Source organism: Salmo salar, chromosome ssa03 (genome assembly GCF_905237065.1).
Source record: "Salmo salar chromosome ssa03, Ssal_v3.1, whole genome shotgun sequence".
NCBI lineage: Eukaryota > Metazoa > Chordata > Actinopteri > Salmoniformes > Salmonidae > Salmo > Salmo salar.
In genome coordinates this window covers 77,038,449-77,060,336 of record NC_059444.1, presented here as the reverse complement: position 1 = coordinate 77,060,336, position 21,888 = coordinate 77,038,449, and the positions used below count along the sequence as shown (strand labels likewise).

Here is a 21,888-nt window from a genome sequence, read left to right as displayed (position 1 = left end):
ATTTTGCAATATTCTAAGTAGATAGCCCGGCATCACAGGGCTAGCTATTTAGACACCCAGCAAGTTTAGCACTCACCAAAGTCAGATTTACTATAAGAAAAACGTTATTACCTTTGGTGTTCTTCGTCAGAATGCACTCCCAGGACTTCTACTTCAATAACAAATGTTGGTTTGGTCCCAAATAATCCATTGTTATATCCAAATAGCGGCGTTTTGTTCGTGCGTTCAAGACACTATCCGAAAGAGTAAAGAAGGGTGACGAGCATGGCGCATTTCGTGACAAAAAAATTCTAAATATTCCATTACCGTACTTCGAAGCATGTCAACCGCTGTTTAAAATCAATTTTTATGCCATTTTTCTCGTAAAAAAAGCGATAATATTCCGACCGGGTATCTGCATTTAGGTAAACAGACGAAAGAAAATAAAGCATGGGGTCGACTCGGGCACGCGCCTAAGCCCATTGTCCTCTGATCGGCCACTTGCCAAAAGCGATAATGTGTTTCAGCCAGAGGCTGCCTCGATATCATTCAGCTTTTTCCCGGGCTCTGAGAGCCTATGGGAGCCGTAGGAAGTGTCACGTTACAGCAAAGATCCTCAGTCTTCAATAAAAAGAGCCAAGATGAACAACAACTTGTCAGACAGGGGTGTTTGGTTTATACACCCTCCACATCATCCACACCCTATACACCCTCCACATCCTCTACACCAGGGCTGCCAAACCCTCTTCCTGAAGATCTACTGTCCTGTAGGTTTTCAGTCCAACCCTAATTTAGCAGATCTGATTCAGCTAGTTAAGGTCTTGTTGAGCAGCTAATTAGTAGAATCAGGTGTATTAAGTTAGGGTTGGACTGAAAACCCACAGGACGGTAATCTCCAGGACGAGGGTTGGACTGTAAACCCACAGGACGGTAGATCTCCAGGACGAGAGTTGGACTGTAAACCCACAGGACGGTAGATCTCCAGGAAGAGGGTTGGACTGAAAACCCACAGGACGGTAGATCTCCAGGAAGAGGGTTGGACTGTAAACCCACGGAAGATCTCCAGGAAGAGGGTTGGGCAGCCCTGCTCTACACCTGGTCAGATATGGTGTCTATGTATTCTACTTTACCTGAACCAAAGCAGTCACAAAGTGAGGTCACTTTCTCAGACTAATATATTATAGCGACTGTACTAGCTAAGACTTTTCTGCTGTTGGGTGCAGAACTGGAACACGTCAGATTCATTTCAGGGAAATGCTTCCTGTCAATACTAGTTTCTCTCTGAACCCTGCACATGTGGAAAAGTTCATGGCTCACTGTGTGATATTTTGTGGATCTTCATTGGCTTGTTCATTCCCTTCACATTCCATGATACAATATCAATTGTATCTGTGGATCTATCATGTAAAATAAAAGGTTTGATTGATTGTATGCTTTTAGTCTCCACAAACTGCATGTTTTTTTAGGTGTTGTCATTATTGTTGATAGCATAGCACACATTCAAAATTATGTACAGATTTATATTGTAGGTTACACACCTCAACACCAGGCACTGTGCATTGCAACATGTTGTGTGTTAAAGTACTGTACCATCTCACTGGTTATTCCTCTGTTGACATATGTACACTTTATTCTCTAGTGGTTTGATCTCTCAACCCTGAGTTCTAAATTACCTCATGTTCTCCTGATCCAATTGCAGCCCAGCTCTCTCTTGATTGGTCTCCGGAAAGTCAGAAATGTATTCTGATTGGCTGTTAGTTCAGAAGGCAGAAAAACTCCACAATAACATTGTTGTTTTGTCAGAAAAAGGACATGATACAACAGGCTACAATTATACTGTGGTGAGATAAGAACTACTATGACATCATGTACTCAGGGCAAACACATAGAACATTTATTGCTGTGCCGTTAGGCTTACCTTTGATGCCATAGTCATTGACTTAGAGGTTTGTCTCGTCATTTATGAGAACATCTTTGAAGCTAAAACAGCCCTTCAAGGTCACGTTATGGTTCCTGTCAACCCACACGCTCATGTTTTACACCTTGAGGTTGCAGTCGCCCCTAACCACAGATCTGGGATCAGATTACTCAACCCTTTATTCTAACCTTAAACATTAAGGGGATGAACTAATATCTGACCCTGTATCAGTGGTTAGGGGCAACTTCTACCTATTCCCACCACCATTAACCAAGACGGTCCAGGTGTGGTCTATAATAATAAAGTGGCATCTCCTGAAGTTATAGTAACAGACAACCCATAGCAATAATCACTCACTGATATCCCACATGTTACAAACATGTTAAAGACAATCACCAGTGATTCAATTAAATGACAATGAAGTTCATTAAACAGGTCAAACCGAACTTTGCTCATCACCTCAATGAACCCCCCCCCCCCAAAAAAAAACCCCACTAGGGATACAAGAGTGTATTCTAGGTCAGGCTAAGATGGCCACTTCATCTCAGATTTACTGAGTGGCATACCAAAAGGTTGGGAAAAGATGCAATGTTTATTCATCGTTACAGTGACAGCTTGATATCAAAACTAGGGTTTGCTACTACAGATGTGTGTTAGAGAGAGAGATAGAGGGGGTGAGTGAATTACGCATCTTTTAAACAAGGAGAAGCATCCTATTGCAATCCCATAACCATGCTAAGGAACATTGATGTGTCAATAATTAGATGTGTCATCATGTATTGGTATGACACTCAAATTAAAGCTTTCAAAAAGATCAACAATGTTTTTTCGTCTTGGTGTTAGCATAGGAGGCTAAGCTAAGCGACAATGTTCCCTGTTCGTCCCGGGAATGTCTGTGATTGGGAAATGTTCTCCTGTGCTGCGAAATTATGGCCCTTCCCTCCTTTGGTCTTCATTTGGGATTCCAAAATCCAAAATTCCAGGAGGAACCAAAATTCCCAAAGTTACGTGTGCCTAAGGGAACTTTTTTTTCAGCGCACAGAGCTTATTTACATTTTTTTGCTTGGTTGTTCTCTCCACACACTTTTAATAATAAAAAGTATATATTTTTAACCCCACATTATAAAACTGAAAGCCACTCGCAGACAAATGGTTTTCGACAATAAGTTATACGAGAAATCGTACGGGTAAGGTATAGGTTAAGGACAAAGTCATGACAACACTGTCACGCTCCTATTCTGTATTCTAAAAAAATATTGGAATAGAAACCACTTTATAATTATCATCCCAACATTGACATCTTGATACACTTCGGTATATATATTAAAACTCTTGAGTAAAATGCAATAATTCCATCATGCAGGCAAACTGCCTCCATCTTCTAGGAGGTTCTATTGGTCTGGAATTCATATCTCTGATATATTCTTCCTTTCTTATTCTCGCAAAGTGACAAAGAGAAAGAAGTGACAGGTTTGAATTTCACACACATTCCATTGTGAAGCAACTGTATGCAGGTGTGAGTTTTTCATCTCCCAGAGTGAATGGTGCTCGTCTCGTCTCCTCAGTTTGTTTGTCTCAGGAGAGCCAGTGTCTTTGACAGAGAGGCTCTCCTACTGTGAGTGGATTTTGCAGGCTGTCCTGTCTCTCTCATTCACTCCCTGTCCTTCTCTCTGAGTGAGTGACTTCGGGATAAAAGAGCCTATTTCACAAACTGCTGCATGCAGGGATGTGATCTTAGTATGGTCTCTATCTCTCTGTCTCTCTTTTTCCTGTTGTACTATGACTTAGACACACGCACACACACACACACACACACACACACACACACACACACACACACACACACACACACACACACACACACACACACACACACACACACACACACACACACACACACACTCCTTCCTGAAAAGTACAGATGGAGGGAAGGGGTTAGGTGATGGTGATGATAAGTTAACGCATGCTTTTGCTACCTAAGTCTCAGCTCTTCCACTATAACAACTCCTTCTCAGGTGAACTCTACACTACCTCTGTTCAATCTAGACCTCCTCACCCCTCCTCCACTCCACACACAAGGACCTGTAGCCTCCGTCTGCTACAACAGATCTGTCTTCAGCCCTCCAGGAGAAACTTCCTCCTCCTACACTGTGACGTACATTCAGGTTCATCCTACACCGCAACATACATACAGCCTCCTCCTACACCATGATGTACAGCCACACTGAAAAATAAATAAATCTGTTGGCTTGATCAGCTCAGTTTTGTTAGATATTCTATTTTTGCATTTTAAACTTCTGTGAAGCCGAAGAAAAAATTAAAACAAACAGGAAAACAGGAATGACGATAAGACAAAATGTTCTCGTTAGATCTCTGTCTCAGCTTGTCTCTGTCTACGTCTTCTATGTATATCTCCCTGATATGATGATGCAGCCCTCCTGGTCTGTCTCCTACTCTGGGGGTCCTTCTCCTCCAGAGGGGTACGAGTCCATCCCAGCCCCCCCCACCACCACAGGGGTCACACCTGTAATCCCCTTTAACCTTCCACCGTTTGACCTCTAACCCTCCACACCTGAACCACTGCCACAGGGTAGCACAAAATGGGACAGGGGGGGTCATAAACATAAATATATAGAGAGAAGGAGGGGTTTGGTTATAGGAATTCACGGGATTACATCACACGTTGTCAAAAACGTCAAACTTCTCTCTGCCTGAGGGGGACGGAGAGGAACAGTAATGGGTTGATGAATCCTAATAGGAGCGGTAGTAGACAACAAGGGATTCTGGCTTCATCTGTTTTTACTACAGGACCCTACTGTTGTTTGGCTTGAGCTTTTCCCCTTGAGGCCTGGCGCCTCTCCCAACTGTCCCTCCTCTCCTCTGCCTCCCCCACTCTCTCCCCAAGGGTTGGCCAGGAAGCCCTGGTGGTCCAACTCCAACCCTAGGATCTGTCTCCCCTCCCCCCTCCTCGCCCCCTGGTTCAAGCTCCCCGTGCTGTTGCATTTCTTCACCCCCGGGGGGGCCAGGGAGGCGGGCGAGAGCAACGATGTGAGCGACAGGCTGCTTAGCGTCTCCGACATGTGTTCGCTGTTGCCCGCCTGGCTGGAGCCACACCCCCCGATGGACGAACTGATCCCGATGCCCAGGTCCTCCAGGTCACATGGAACGGGGTCCATGGAGTCCTCCCGGTTGTAGCCGGGGCTGATGCTACCCCTGCCGCTGCTCTGGCTCCGCTGGTGGCCCCGAGTGGCCTGGAGGGTGAGGGCAGGGCCTGACGAGGGGCTGGGCCGTGGTCTCAAAGTCTGGCCTGCTGGGCAGCTGGTGGGATCCTCAGGGAGCGGGGGGCAGAGCAGGGGGAGAGGGGGGAGGGGGGACACCAGGTCTTGAGGGGGCGAAACACTGAAGCTGAGTCCTTCCTCCAGGGTGGTCTGGAGGCTGCCATCGGAGCTCCCCGTGGCCAGAGATGAGTCACTATGGGACGGGTACTGAGGACAGAGAGAGAGGGGCAGGGTGGAGATGTGGAGTGAGATATTGTAATATATAACATTAGAGTCAATGTTTGACTGACTACACTGTAGGATGTGCAATGTGTACTGTACAGTCTGTTGGTTGCTCTGGTGGCAGTGTATGGGGTACAACACAAAAGGGTCATAACAGCACCAAACAGTGTGGCGGACACTCATTAAAGATAACAAGGGGGTGGACACATACATTTGCCAATCAGGGGGAAGCCTGAGGTTTGTGTACATTTCTCGATCTAACATTAGACCCTACAGGAATTACACTATGCAGTGGGTTGGTATCTGTTACATACAGTACATACAGTAGGCCAGGTCTTACCTGTGTGCAGAGCACCCGGCTGTGGGCTCCTGGGGAGCGCAGGGAGGACCAGGAGGCCGGGGAGGTGAGTCTGAGGCCCCGCGAGGTGCGCCCTACTCTGGCCCTAGGGGGCGCCGGCAGGGCCGCTGCTGCCACAGGGTGGAAGAACTCCGCTGGCAGACGGATAAGAGCGGGAGAACCAGAGGCACTGGCCGCTCCTACTCTTCCTCCTCCTCCTCTTCCTCCCTCATCTGATCCTTCTCCTGCCTTAGTGCTACTGCAGGAGGTGCCACCTGGAGACAGAGAGAAAGGCTGTAAGGCAAATATACTATTCCATCTAGATCCCGAGTGAAACACCACATAAATACAATCCATTTAGCCTGTAGGGATAAACAGTCATTACTGATATTGATGATTAGACTAACAAAGACCAGCCAAATAATGCACATCATTCCAGGGAGAGCAACAATGCCACTGTACTGTACTGTGATGTCTGATTCACTCTATTCATGGATTGCACGTTGCATTACAATACTGTTCTGAAGATTCTATTTAGGCCCTGGTTCCGACTGAATGTTTTACGTAACACTTTGTCAATTGGCGCTAATGAAGATTAATTAAGATTTAGTCTAAAGTGCATTATAGTGGTTTGGAAACAAGATGGCATTTCAAAAGGAAGCAACTAATTAGTGGGAAAACCTATTGTCATCATTGTGATGTTGCCAGATTGACTTAAGATGCAGTATAACTTTAGATAATTAGCTAAAATTGCAGGGACAGGACCGGATTTTAGCTAGCTAACGTCGCTAGCTAATGGCAACATTGCCATCTCTCTAAAGTACACTTTACGACATGATAATGATGGCAAAGATGTTTCCTACTAATTATTTGCCTTCTGTAGCAACGTCATAGTATTTCCAGGCCACTATAGTGTAATTTAGATTAAACAGTCATTAGGCCCCTTTCAGAATGACTGGGCATCACTCAACTTTCGGGCACCACTATGGCGGAGAGCGGCTTGAGAACGTTCATAACAATGTCATGATGCAACTGAGCGATGGAGGTGCAACCCATGAATACACTCTTTGAATTTTTTTTACTGCTATCTAGAACCAAAAGGGTTCTTTTGGCAGTCCCCAAAGGAGAACCGTTTGAAGAACCCTTTTTGTTTCCAGGTAGTAGATATTTGGTTCCAGGTAGAACCCTATTGGATTCAATGTAGAACACTTTCCCCACAGTGTTCTACATGGAACCCATATGAGTTCTACCTGGAACCAAAAAGGGTTCTACCTGGAACCAAAGAGGGTTATCCTATTGGGACAGCCGAAGACCCATTTTGGAACCCTTTTTTCTAAGAGTGTAGGACCAACCTGGACTGTGATGGACTGTGAAGTACAGCTCAGCTTATCTCAGCTCAGTTCAAATCAAAAACATGTTTATTGGTTGCGTACACCGATTTAGAGATGTTATTGCAGGTTTGGCTCAATAATGTGAAAATATAAGATATACTTTACAGCGAATTGCAAAAGTATTCATCCCCCTTGGCATTTTTCCTAATTTGTTGCATTACAACCTGTAATTTAAATAGATTTTATTTGGATTTCATGTAATGGACATACACAAAATAGTCAAAATTGGTGAAATTAAAAACATTTTAACCGGAAAAGTGGTGCGTGCATATGTCTTCACCCCTTTCGCTATGAAACCCTTAAATAACATCTGGTGCAACCAATTACCTTCAGAAGTCATATAATTAGTTAAATAAAGTCCACCTGTGTGCAATCTAAGTGTCACATGATCTGTCACATGATCTCAGTATATATACACATGCTCTGAAAGGCCCTAGAGTCTGCAACACCACTAAGCAAGGGGCACCACCAAGAAAGCGGCACCATGAAGACCAAGGAGCTTTCCAAACAGATCAGGGACAAAGTTGTAGAAGTACAGATCAGGGTTGGGTTATAACAAAATATCAGAAACTTGAACATTCCACGGAGCACCATTAAACCCAATATTAAAAAATGGAAAGAATATGGCACCACAACAAACCTGCCAAGAGAGGGCCGACCACCAAAACTCACAGACCAGGCAAAGAGCGAATTAATCAGAGAGGCAACAAAGAGACCAAAGATAACTCTGAAGGAGCTGCAAAGCTCCACAGTGGAGATTGGAGTACCTGTCCATAGGACCACTTTAAGCTGTACACTCCACAGAGCTGGGCTTTATGGAAGAGTGGCCAGAAAAAAGCCATTGCTTAAAGAAGAAATAAGCAAACACGTTTGGTGTTCACCAAAAGGCATGTGGGAGGCTTCCCAAACATATGGAAGAAGGTACTCTGGTCAGATGAGACCAAAATTGAGCTTTTTGGCCATCAAGAAAAACGCTATGTCTGGCGCAAACCCAACACCTCTCATCACCCCGAGAACACAAGTCAAGCTGAACCTCGGCAAGACGGAGCTGCTCTTCCTCCCAGGGAAGGACTGCCCGTTCCATGATCTCGCCATCACGGTTGACAACTCCCTTGTGTCCTCCTCCCAGAGTGCTAAGAACCTTGGCGTGATCCTGGACAACACCCTGTCGTTCTCCACTAACATCAAGGCGGTGACCCGATCCTGTAGGTTCATGCTCTACAACATTCGCAGAGTACGACCCTGCCTCACACAGGAAGCGGCGCAGGTCCTAATCCAGGCACTTGTCATCTCCCGTCTGGATTACTGCAACTCGCTGTTGGCTGGGCTCCCTGCCTGTGCCATTAAACCCCTACAACTCATCCAGAACGCCGCAGCCCGTCTGGTGTTCAACCTTCCCAAGTTCTCTCACGTCACCCCGCTCCTCCGCTCTCTCCACTGGCTTCCAGTTGAAGCTCGCATCCGCTACAAGACCATGGGGATTGCCTACGGAGCTGTGAAGGGAACGGCACCTCCATACCTTCAGGCTATGATCAGGCCCTACACCCAAACAAGGGCACTGCGTTCATCCACCTCTGGCCTGCTGGCCCCCCTACCTCTGAGGAAGCACAGTTCCCGCTCAGCCCAGTCAAAACTGTTCGCTGCTCTGGCACCCCAATGGTGGAACAAGCTCCCTCATGACGCCAGGACAGCGGAGTCAATCACCACCTTCCGGAGACACCTGAAACCCCACCTCTTTAAGGAATACCTAGGATAGGATAAAGTAATCCTTCTAACCCCCCCTTAAAAGATTTAGATGCACTATTGTAAAGTGGTTGTTCCACTGGATATCATAAGGTGAATGCACCAATTTGTAAGTCGCTCTGGATAAGAGCGTCTGCTAAATGACTTAAATGTAATGTAATGTAATGTAATGTAACACCATCCCCACAGTGAAGCATGGTGGTGGCAGTATCATGCTGTGGGGATGTTTTTCATCGGCAGGGACTGGGAAACTGGTCAGAATTGAGGGAATGATGGATGGCGCTAAATACAGGGATATTCTTGAGGGTAACCTGTTTCAGTCTTCCAGAGATTTCAGACTGGGACGGAGGTTCACCTTCCAGCAGGACAATGACCCTAAGCATACTGATAAAGCAACACTTGAGTGGTTTAAGGGGAAACATTTAAATGTCTTGGAATGGCCTAGTCAAAGCCCAGACCTCAATCCAATTGAGAATCTGTGGTATGACTTAAAAATTGCTGTACACCAGCGGAACCGATCCAACTTGAAGGAGCTGGAGCAGTATTGCTTTGAAGAATGGGCAAAAATCCCAGTGGCTAGATGTGTCAAGCTTATAGAGACATACCCCAAGAGACTTGCAGCTGTAATTGCTGCAAAAGGTGACTCTACAGAGTATTGACTTTGGGGGGTGAATAGTTATGCATGCTCAAGTTTAGAGTTTTTTTTGTCTTATTTCTTATTTGTTTCACAATAAAGCATATTTTGCATCTTCAAAGTGGTAGGCATGTTGTGTAAATCAAATGATACAAACGCACCAAAAATCAATTTTAATTCCAGGTTGTAAGGCAACAAAATAGGAATAATTCCAAGGGGGGTGAATTCTTTTGCAAGCCATTGAATTAGTCCATATATATATATAGAATATATATAGAAATGTTGCTTTGTTTCCCAACCCCTCCGATATACACACACATATACAGCAATACACATTAGGCTGGAAAGGCTGGAGCAGAGGGTATGACTGGACTCACCAGGGCTGTGGTGGGATGGGGTCTTGTGTCTCTGATGGACCCCCACCTCCACCAGGAGTGGAGCCCCCTCCTCGGCTACTGAACTGTGGGCCCTGCAGCGCCTCGACCCCCCTGTCTGGGCCTGGGTCAAGGAGTCCCCTCCTCCGCCAGCCTCCTCTGAGCCCTGGGAGTCACTGCCCTTCTCCTCCTTGGGGGAGAAAACACACATGTTGACACACACTGTACCTGTTTATGTTGTCTGTTATTATAATTAAATGTGGAGTGGGGCATGATAGGGTGCAGTACTGCACTTCATTATTACTGAAGGGAGCACCGGCTAGCGTCCAAGTTCCTAGCCTGCTAGCATACACACTTAGGCTCTGAGGCTATGGTTAGCATACTGACACAAGACTCCAGTCTCCCTGGGAAAAGAAGGAATCTCTTTTATCTAAAGAGATTCTTTACCTGTAATGAACTTCCTGGTTCAGATAAAAGTTGAATAAAATAAACGCTAAAAGCGATTCCCTAGGACCTTCATCTGGATATTACTATCAGCTATGAGCACTTCTGATTCAAATCACCTGTAGATGACTGATTATGGCCCATAGCAACCCTGGTAGCCATGTGTGCTATCTGGGCACAGCCGGAAGGTCTCGGTCTCTCAATTCAATTATGTTCAATTTAAGGGCTTTATTGCCATGAGAAACATATGTTAACATTGCCAAAGCAAGTTAACTAGATAATAAACAAAAGTGAAATAAACAATAAAAATTAACAGTAAACATTACACTCACAAAAGTTCTAAAAGAATAAAGACATTACAAATGTCACATTATGTGCAAATAGTTAAAGTACAAAAGGGAAAATAAATAAACATAAATATGGGTTGTATTTACAATGGTCTTTGTTCTGCACTGGTTGCTCTTTTCTTGTAGCAACAGGTCCCAAATCTTGCTGCTGTGATGGCACATTGTGGTATTTCACCCAATAGACATAGGAGTTTATGAAAATTGGGTTTGTTTTTTAATTCTTTGTGGATCTGTGTAATCTGAGGGAAATATGTGTCTCTAATATGGTTATACATTTGGCGTGAGGTTAGGAAGTGCAGCTCAGTTTCCACCTCATTTTGTGGGCAGTGTGCAAATAGCCTGTCTTCTCTTGAGAGCCAGGTCTGCCTTTCGCAGCCTTTCTCAATAGCAAGGCTATGCTCACTGAGTCTGTACATAGTGTCATGACGTTGGCCTCTTTGGGTACAGGAAGGACAGTTGACCCCCTCCCCTTTGTACCATTCCCCAACCTACCTTCCCCCAACCCAGGCCCTGTGTGAAAGGGTTGTAAAAACCCTAAGTGGAGAATCTCCTACCACATGTTTCATAGAGAGACAAAGGAAATTCTTCCAACTCATAGAATTGGAGAACCGAGTGACATGTGTGTTCTGGAGAAGGTATGGAAGATTGGTGAAGAATCCAGCTACGAACTGGTCCGCTTGGTACAATGTTGTGATACTCAGAAGAGACAATATAGCCATATTACCATAAAACTGTTTATATAATAGCCTCAGCTTGAGACTTGCATCATAATGGTTGTATAGAATGTATTAATAAGGATAAAGCTTTTGTAATACATTGAGATGCTATGTACTGATGTAATGTGATAGAATTGTATTTCTGTAACCAAGTCTAACTCAGTCATAGGCACGCCCCCAGGGACACATACAGGACCAGGCATCATTTGACAAGCCTGTTCAAGGGTCACTATAAAACCCACCCTGATTTACATTTCTTTAGACCAGGCCTCCACTCCATGGCCAATAGGTTTTACCATCCAATTCCTCTACTGAAAGTGAACCATACCACGTGGTTAACTTTTAGACTATTGATACCGACAGAATAAGAACAAGTCTTTGATATTAATTATTAGTCTGCAGCTAAGTAAATTATATCATCGAACGCGAAGACCAACGAAACATCCATTCTATGACGACATTAATGAATGTCGCTCTGAAAGATCCATTCTAACCGAGAGAGAGAGAGAAAGAGAGAACGCGGACAAAACTCTCCAACAAGGATCCCAATGACACACTGAGCGTAAATATATATTGATTGCAATTGTTCCCGAATGAGTGAGCGTTCATGTGCAAAGGATTAGCATATCAATTGTTAATATTAATGAACTCTGTGTGCCACAGCTGACCTTTTATGATCCATTGTTCAACAGGCCGACCTGCCTGTTTAGCCCACAAGGGCACATTCCTCTACCAATCCTTTGTGACGATAATTACTGTTTGTATGTTTTCTGTTAATTACTTAGTGTAGTAAATAAATGATTTTAAGACAATTGATGTATGGATGATTTTAGTAAAGACTGGGTTCGTGCAGATACAACAATTTACGACGTTTGGAATGAGACTGAACACGAGGTAAAATACACCATTTAAACCAGAAGATAATCGGCCTATAATATAATAGAATATAAAATATAATATTATAATATCAGAAAGTTATATTAGGAAAATTATAGCTTTGTAATCTGAATATTCTCCTTGGTGCCCCGATCTCCTAGTTAATTACAATTAAACGATTAATCAGTTTAATCGCGTGATAATAATAACAGGGAGTTAATTGATAAACATGTCTTCAGTTTAATGGTACCCCAAAGACACGACAATAGTCAAAGCTTTCCTTAAGCTTGGGTCAGTCACAGCGGTCAGGTATTCTGGCACTGTGTATTCTCTGTTTAGGGCCAAATATCATTCTAGTTTGCTCTGTTTTTTGTTGTTAATTCTTTCCAATGTGTCAAGTAATTATCTTTTTTTTCTCTCATGATTTGGTTGGGTCTAATTGTGTTGCTGTCCTGGGGCTCTGTTTGTGAACAGAGCCCCAGGACCAGTTTGCTAAGGGGACTATTCTCCAGGTTCATCTCTCTGTAGGTGATGGCTTTGTTATGGAAGGTTTGGGAATTGCTTCCTTTTAGGTGGTTGTAGAATTTAACAACTCTTTTCTGATTTGGATAATTAGTTGGTATCTGCCTAATTCTGTATCTCGCGCTCGCTCGCTCTCGCGCACGCACGCACGCACGCACGCACAAACACACACACACACACACACACACACACACACACACACACACACACACACACACACACACACACACACACACACACACACACACACACACACACACACACACAAACAGCTATGTCTTACTATTCTTGTGAGGAAATCTGGTACTCAAAATGTGACGTGGTAAATTGAATCAATGAGCAGAGAATGAACCAGACCATGAATCAGCGTCTTGGGAAAAAACGTAAATACTTAACATGAATAATGGAGAATGTAATGATACAGAAAAATGTAACCAAAAACAACAAACACCAGCACTCAAAACTCACACAGGGGAACCATACAGGAAACTGAATTCAAGAACTAACAAAGGGAACAGAAAACACACCTCTCTTATAGGGGAAACAATCATGAAATAATAAGACACAGTCCAATAAAAGTCCCTAGACCGCCCTCTGGTGCCAGGAGGAACCATGACACATAAGTATAGTAAAATGTGTATAAACACACACAATCCCCCACCCCCACATACTCCTACTAGCATTAAACAACTAGAGGGAAGGATATCGCACAGGGAGGGATGATAGGAAGATAGGGAGGGACGGGCAGACAGAGGTGTAATTGCCGGAGGGGGGTAAAGGAAAGGGAGGAACGATGTAGTAGAGGAAAAAGAGGAAGATAGCCCTCACAGGCCAGAGGGGAGGCAGTAGACTGAATGGATTTCTATTCCTGAAGGTTTCTGTACAGGAGATTAGAGCTTCAGTAGGATTCAGGATTTATTCTTATGCCCCTGGAACTTTGTGCCATGCTTCCTTTATTGGAATGCAAGTATACTTTCTGTACTGGAGACCAAGGGAACCCACTGTCCACCCCCTCTATCACCCCATCCTCAGACCGGAGCAGACCTGGGTTCAAATAGTATTCAACATCTTAGCCTCTAAAGTGCAGACCTTGCCCTATTGGTACTGCAGGATGGCTAAAGCAAGCTCAAAACTATTTGAACCCAGGTCTACTACCCAGTCCCATGTTTCAACCCCCTCCGTTGTCCTCCAAAACCCCCTTCCCATTTTTAACCCCTCCATCTCTCCATCTCTACCTTGCCCTCCCGCACCAGCAGCTGGTGGACACTCTGGTCGTCCAGGCTGAGGTCATCAGGTAGGGCCGGAGACGACGACTTGTCTGACATTTGGTCTGACCTCAGAGATGCCTGCTCTATCTCTGCCAGCCTGATCTGCTGTAGAGGGGGAGGGAGAGAGAGGGAAAGAGAAGGAGAGAGAGGGGGGAGAAGGAGCGAGAGAGAGAGTGAAGGGTGGGAGAGAGAGTGAGAGGGAGCGACAGAGATTGAGAGGGGGAGAGAGGGGAAGAGAGACAGAGGTGGAAGGAGTGATGGAGAAAAAAAGGGGGAAAGGGAAAGTGAAGGAGAGAGAGAAAGTTATCTAAAACTGAGAGAGAGAATGGACAAACAAAACAGAGACAATTGAAATCCAATGGGGTGAGGGAGGCAGCCGTTATATGAACATGTGCCTGTGGGTGAGTGAGACAAAGAGGTTCATAAAGAGAGATTCACGGCTCATATACAGCAGTAAATTACCACTGCAGTATGCCGGCGGCAGGAGGAGAGCGGGAGGGAGGAGGGGAGAAGGAGGGAGGAGGGGAGAGGAGGGGAGAGAGAGGTAGGGAAGGGGGGGATAATTAGAAAAAGGGAGCAAGACAGAAAGAGATAGAAGGTGGGGAAAATAGACTGGGAGGATGGAATGTGTTCAGAGAAACAGAGATAAAGGCCCCTGATGTGGTCAGGAGAAACTTAGGGCCCTAACTATCACAAGTCCTATGTTAGGTTGTTTCCAGACAGACCCTATAAACACTACATGACCAAAAGAATGTGGACACCTGCTCGTTGAACATCTCATTCCAAAATCATGGGCATTAATATGGAGTCCCCTCTTTCCTGCTATAACAGCCTCCACTCTTCTGTGAAGGCTTTCCACTAGGTGTCGGAACATTGCTGCAGGGATTTGTTTCCATTCAGCCACAAAAACATTAGTGAGGTCGGGCAATGATGCTGGGCGATTAGGCCTGACTTGCAGTCGACGTTCCTATTCATCCCAAAGGTGTTCGATGGGGTTGAGGTCAGGGCTCTGTGCAGGCCACTCACGTTCTTCCACACCAACCTCTGCAAACAATTTCTGTATGGACTTTGCTTTGTGTATGGCGGCATTGTCATGCTGAAACAGGAAAGGGCCTTCACAGAATTGTCTAGAATGTCATTGTATGCTGTAGCATTAAGATTTCCAGTCATTGGAACTAAGGGGCCTAGCCTGAACCATGAAAAACAGGCCCAGACCATTGTTCCTCCTCCACCAAACTTTACAGTTGGCACTATGCATTGGGGCAGGTAGTGTTCTGGCATCCGCCAAACCCAGATTCGTCCGTCGGACTGCCAGATGGTGAAGCATGATTCATCACGCCAAAGAACGCGTTTCCACTGCTCCAGTGTCCAATGTCGGCAAGCTTTACACCACTCCAGCCAACGCTTGACATTGCGCATGGTAATCTTAGGCTTGTGTGCCGTTGCTTGGCCATGGAAACCCATTTCATGAAGTTCCCGACGAACAGTTCTTGTTCTGACGTTGCTTCCAGAGGCAGTATGGAACTCAGTAGTGAGTGTTGCAACCGATGACAGACAATTTTTACGTGCTACGCGCTTCAGCACTCGGTGGTCCCGTTCTGTGAGCTTGCATAGCCTACCACTTCGCGGCTGAGCCGTTGTTGCTCCAAAACGTTTCCACATCACAATAACAGCACTTACAGTTTACTGGGGCAGCTCTAGCAGGGCAGAAATTTGACAAATTGACTTGTTGGAAAGTTGGCATCCTATGACGGTTCCTCGTTGAAAGTCACTGAGCTCTTCAGTGAGGCAATTCTACTGCCAATGTTTGTCTATGGAGATTTCATGGCTGTGTGCTCAATTTTATACACCTGTCAGCAACAGGTGTGGCTGAAATAGCCGAATCCACAAATTTAAGGGGTGTCCACATACTTTTGTATATATGGTGTATGTCTTGATGCACCAGGTCATGTCCACTGTCCCCTTAAAATAGGTTTAAATAAGAATCAGTGTTGCTGTTGTCTCTCCATGCCCTGGGGCACAACAATCACACATTCAACACACACACGCACACACACACACACACACACACACACACACACACACACACACACACACACACACACACACACACACACACACACACACACACACACACACACACACGAACCCAGGAGATAGCTGAAGGACAGACACAGACGTCAGGATAGAGAGAGAGAGGTGGTTTCATGACATGATAAATCAGAGATGGGTGGAGCATGTAAGAGAGGAGAGGACAGATTGATAGCTTGACAGCATCTGCAGACAGGCAGAAAGGAAGAGTGACAGGTGAAGAGGTTCAAATCCCAGTTATTACTTTCCAGAGTGGCCTGTTCCACTTTATCATTGTGATAAACACAACTAGCAACAGGGATAGTGTGTGTGTGTGTGTGTGTGTGTGTGTGTGTGTGTGTGTGTGTGTGTGTGTGTGTGTGTGTGTGTGTGTGTGTGTGTGTGTCGCGTCTACATATGCATGGTTCATGTGTTTACCTCTAATTGTGGGTGGCTCTTACAGTCATTCCAGACAGGAGGAGAGGTAGAAGAGTAGTGATGGAAGACAGATCCAGAGAGGTTGTCAATCATCAGCATCTCTCCTTCAAATGAGTCCTTTATCAGCAGAGACACACTGTCCAGCCACTGACTCTCCTGGAACACACAGTTATTACTTGGTTAATGATATCATATCCTGGAACACACAGTTATTACATTGTTAATGATATCATATCCTGGAACACACAGTTATTACATGGTTAATGATATCATATCCTGGAACACACAGTTATTACTTGGTTAATGATATCATATCCTGGAACACACAGTTATTACATTGTTAATGATATCATATCCTGGAACACACAGTTATTACATGGTTAATGATATCATATCCTGGAAAACACAGTTATTACACTGTTCATTATATCAAATCCTGGAACACACAGTTATTACATGGTTAATGCTATCATATCCTGGAACACACAGTTATTACATTGTTAATGATATCATATCCTGGAACACAAAGTTATTACATTGTTAATGATATCATATCCTGGAACACACAGTTATTACATTGTTAATGATATCATATCCTGGAACACACAGTTATTACATGGTTAATGATATCATATCCTGGAACACACAGTTATTACTTGGTTAATGATATCATATCCTGGAACACACAGTTATTACATGGTTAATGATATCATATCCTGGAACACACAGTTATTACATTGTTCATTATATCATATCCTGGAACACACAGTTATTACACTGTTCATTATATCATATCCTGGAACACAGTTATTACATGGTTCATTATATTTATCCCATGTGTAACTCTGTGTTGTTGTTTTTGTCGTACTGCTTTGCTTTATCTTGGTCAGATTGCAGTTGTAAATGAGAAATTGTTCTCAACTGGCCTACCTGGTTAAATAAAGGTGAAATAAAAAAAAAATATATATATATATATCCTGGAACACACAGTTATTACATGGTTCATTAAATCATATCCCAGAACACACAGTTATTACATTGTTCATTATATCATATCCTGGAACACACAGTTATTACATGATTCATTATATCATATCCTAGAACTATCCTAGGACTAGTAACCGAAAGGTTGCTAGTTCGAATCCCCAAGCTGACAAGGTACAAATCTGTCGTTCTGCCCCTGAACAAGGCAGTTAACCCGCTGTTCCTAGGCCGTCATTGAAAATAAGAATTTATTCTTAACTGACTTGCCTAGTTAAATAAAGGTTAAAAAAAGAAAAGAAAAAAGAACACAGTTATTACATGGTAATGTCATTATAGATACATTATAGGGTTAACTTACAGCTACAATGGGTCAATCCATAGAGGAATCACAGCATAGGGCTGTACACCTAGTGACATCTACACCTAGTGACATCTACACCTAGTGACATCTACACCTAGTGACATCTACTCCTAGTAACACCTACACCTAGTGACACCTACACCTAGTGACATCTACACCTAGTGACATCTACACCTAGCGACATCTACACCTAGCAACATCTACACCTAGCAACATCTACACCTAGTGACATCTACACCTAGTGACATCTAGTAACACCTACACCTAGTAACACCTATACCTAGTGACATCTACACCTAGTAACACCTACACCTAGTGACATCTACACCTAGTGACACCTACACCTAGTGACATCTACACCTAGTAACACCTACACCTAGTGACATCTACACCTAGTAACACCTACACCTAGTGACATCTACACCTAGTAACACCTATACCTAGTGACATCTACACCTAGTAACACCTACACCTAGTGACATCTACACCTAGTAACACCTACACCTAGTGACATCTACACCTTATGACATCTACACCTAGCGACATCTACACCTAGTAACATCTACACCTAGTAACACCTACAGCTAGTAACACCTACACCTAGTGACATCTAGACCTAGTAACACCTACACCTAGTAACACCTACACCTAGTGACATCTACACCTAGTAACACCTACACCTAGTGACATCTACACCTAGTAACATCTACACCTAGTAACACCTACAGCTAGTAACACCTACACCTAGAGACATCTACACCTAGTAACACCTACACCTAGTAACACCTACACCTAGTGACATCTACACCTAGTAACACCTACACCTAGTAACACCTACACCTAGTGACATCTACACCTAGTAACACCTACACCTAGTGACATCTACACCTAGTAACACCTACACCTAGTAACACCTATACCTAGTGACATCTACACCTAGTAACACCTATACCTAGTAACATCTACACCTAGTAACACCTACACCCAGCAACATCTACACCTAGTGACATCTACACCTAGCAACATCTACACCTAGCAACATCTACACCTAGTAACATATACACCTAGTGACACCTACACCTAGTAACACCTACACCTAGTGACATCTACACCCAGCAACATCTACACCTAGTGACATCTACACCTAGTGACATCTACACCTAGTGACATCTACACCTAGTAACACCTACACCTAGTGACATCTACACCTAGTAACATCTACATCTAGTAACATCTACACCTAGCGACATCTACACCTAGTAACATCTACACCTAGTAACATCTACACCTAGTGACATCTACACCTAGTGATATCCACACCTAGTAACACCTACACCTAGTAACACCTACACCTAGTGACATCTACACCCAGCAACATCTACACCCAGCAACATCTACACCTAGTAACATCTACACCTAGTGACATCTACACCCAGCAACATCTACACCTAGTAACATCTACACCTAGTGACATCTACACCTAGTGACATCTACACCTAGTGACATCTACACCTAGTAACACCTACACCTAGTGACATCTACACCCAGCAACATCTACACCTAGTAACATCTACACCTAGTAACACCTTCAACCAGCAACATCTACACCTAGTAACATCTACTACAGAAGTAGCGTTACAACATTACACATTCAAATAGTGACACCAAAACGGTTTATATTAACTGGTTACATTATTATATCTGTGATAGATTTGATACATGTCTGTATTAAATGTTCAATAGCTAAATTAGATAACCGTTTAGGGAGCTGGCTGACTGTTATTACATTATTATAATGAAGAAGTCATCTATCTAAACTTCATTATATAATTTATATCTTGAATCTCATCAGCAAAATAGTTGTTCTGTAATACAGCACTCAGAAACATTCACCTGAATACATACAGTACTCAGAAACATTAATCTGAATACATACAGTACTAAGAAACATTCCCCTAAATGCATACAGCACTCAGAAACATTCACCTAAATACATACAGTACTCAGAAACATTAATCTGAATACATACAGTACTAAGAAACATTAATCTGAATACATACAGTACTAAGAAACATTCCCCTAAATGCATACAGCACTCAGAAACATTCACCTAAATACATACAGTACTCAGAAACATTCACCTGAATACATACAGTACTTAGAAACATTCCCCTAAATACATACAGTACTAAGAAACATTCCCCTAAATACATACAGTACTCAGAAACATTACCCTAAATACATACAGTACTAAGAAACATTCCCCTAAATACTTGCAGTACTAAGGAACATTCCCCGAAATACATAGAGTACTAAGAAACATTACCCTAAATACATACAGTACTAAGAAACATTCCCCTAAATACATACAGTACTCAGAAGCATTCCCCTAAATACATACAGTACTACATTCCCCTATATACATACAATACTCAGAAACATTCCTCTAAATACATACAGTAATCAGAAACATTACCCTAAATACATACAGTACTCAGAAACATTCCCCTAAATACATACAGTAATCAGAAACATTACCCTAAATACATACATTACTAAGAAACATTCCCCTAAATACATACAGTACTCAGAAACATTACCCTAAATGCATACAGTACTAGGAAACATTACCATAAATGCATACAGTACTAAGAAACATTACCCTAAATACATACAGTACTAAGAAACATTACCCTAAATACATGCAGTACTAAAAAACATTCCCCTAAATACATACTCTACTAACAAACATTCCCCTAAATACATACAGTACTAAGAAACATTCCCCTAAATACATACAGTACTAAGAAACATGACCCTAAATACATGCAGTACTAAAAACATTCCCCTAAATACATACTGTACTAAGAAACATTCCCCTAAATACATACAGTACTAAGAAACATTCCCCTAAATACATACAGTACTAAGGAAACAGGGTCATAGGCTGCTAAATCCACAGGCTACATTTATTCTCAGCAATGGAAAAATCCAGCAAAGTGTATCGTCAGTGTTACAGTTTTATAAACTGTAGCCGTTGTCTAACACTGCTAACCCACATATACAGTAACCCACATACACAGAGACATGAGAAAATGAGCTTTCTTTGATTAGTCATGGAAATAAAAAGTGCTGAAAACATATTGGCTCCCTATTTAAAAAGAAGTTGGAGAACAAGCTATGAAGGAAAAATATTTTGGTGCAGGTACAGCCAAAACAATATATCGATATATCAATACGATAATATCCCGATATGAAACTATATCTATTTTTTCCCCCATCACTATACAGTAAATAACAATAGACTACATCTATACAGAGTCCAGATACTCCTCAGTGTGTGTGGGTTGTTAAGAATGGCACTGGAGTAGGCCCTGAACGAATGTGTTACGAAACAGCAAAGGAACACATACACAAGCACGGACACCCATTCTTGCACGCACGCAGGCACACGCCTGAATGACTATGGCTTAGTCCTAATAGGTTAGTAAGGCCATTTCTATTTTTCTACACAACAGTAGTGCTGGCCACCTGGTGAGAACGTGTGCCTTAAAGTCTCTCTCTCTCTCTCTCTCTCTCTCTCTCTCTCTCTCTCTCTCTCTCTCTCTCTCTCTCTCTCTCTCTCTCTCTCTCTCTCTCTCTCTCTCTCTCTCTCTCTCTCTCCTCCCATCTCTCTCTCTCTCTCTCTCGCAGTCTCTCCGTATCTTGAGTGGAATCCACAGGGTCTAGAATAACTAGAATACTGTATATAAAACAGGAACGGGTCTGTATATAACACATTCTGCCAGGTCTGGAATCCCATTACAAGTGTCACAGTAAAGGAAACAACTGCCGTAGTGATGCTGTGAATTGTATTGCCTTAAAGGTGTAAACATTGATTTCTCATCATGGCCATTTCCTTCAGCTCCCCTCCAATCACTTAGCATCACCTCTCCTCTTTACACACATTCTCTCTTTACTTCTCTCTCCACCTTTCCCTCCTCCTC

The 21,888-nt window shown here is 43.3% G+C and overlaps 1 protein-coding gene across 2 annotated transcripts in view; it reads right to left on the bottom strand.

The window, feature by feature from the left end:
- Positions 1-1,848: 1,848 nt before the first annotated feature.
- Positions 1,849-21,888, bottom strand: part of LOC106606743 (voltage-dependent T-type calcium channel subunit alpha-1I-like) — a 139,674-nt gene continuing 119,634 nt past the window's right edge. The window contains exons 31-35 of one of the 2 annotated variants that reach the window (XM_045715479.1): positions 16,558-16,713; positions 14,017-14,154; positions 9,880-10,066; positions 5,738-6,009; positions 1,849-5,382 (exon numbers count right to left, since the gene is read on the bottom strand). In XM_045715479.1, coding sequence (XP_045571435.1) covers positions 4,687-5,382; positions 5,738-6,009; positions 9,880-10,066; positions 14,017-14,154; positions 16,558-16,713 — 1,449 coding nt within the window. In that variant the 3' untranslated portion in view covers positions 1,849-4,686. The remainder of the gene's footprint in view (positions 5,383-5,737; positions 6,010-9,879; positions 10,067-14,016; positions 14,155-16,557; positions 16,714-21,888) is intronic. The other variant, XM_045715480.1, reaches the window with a different exon arrangement.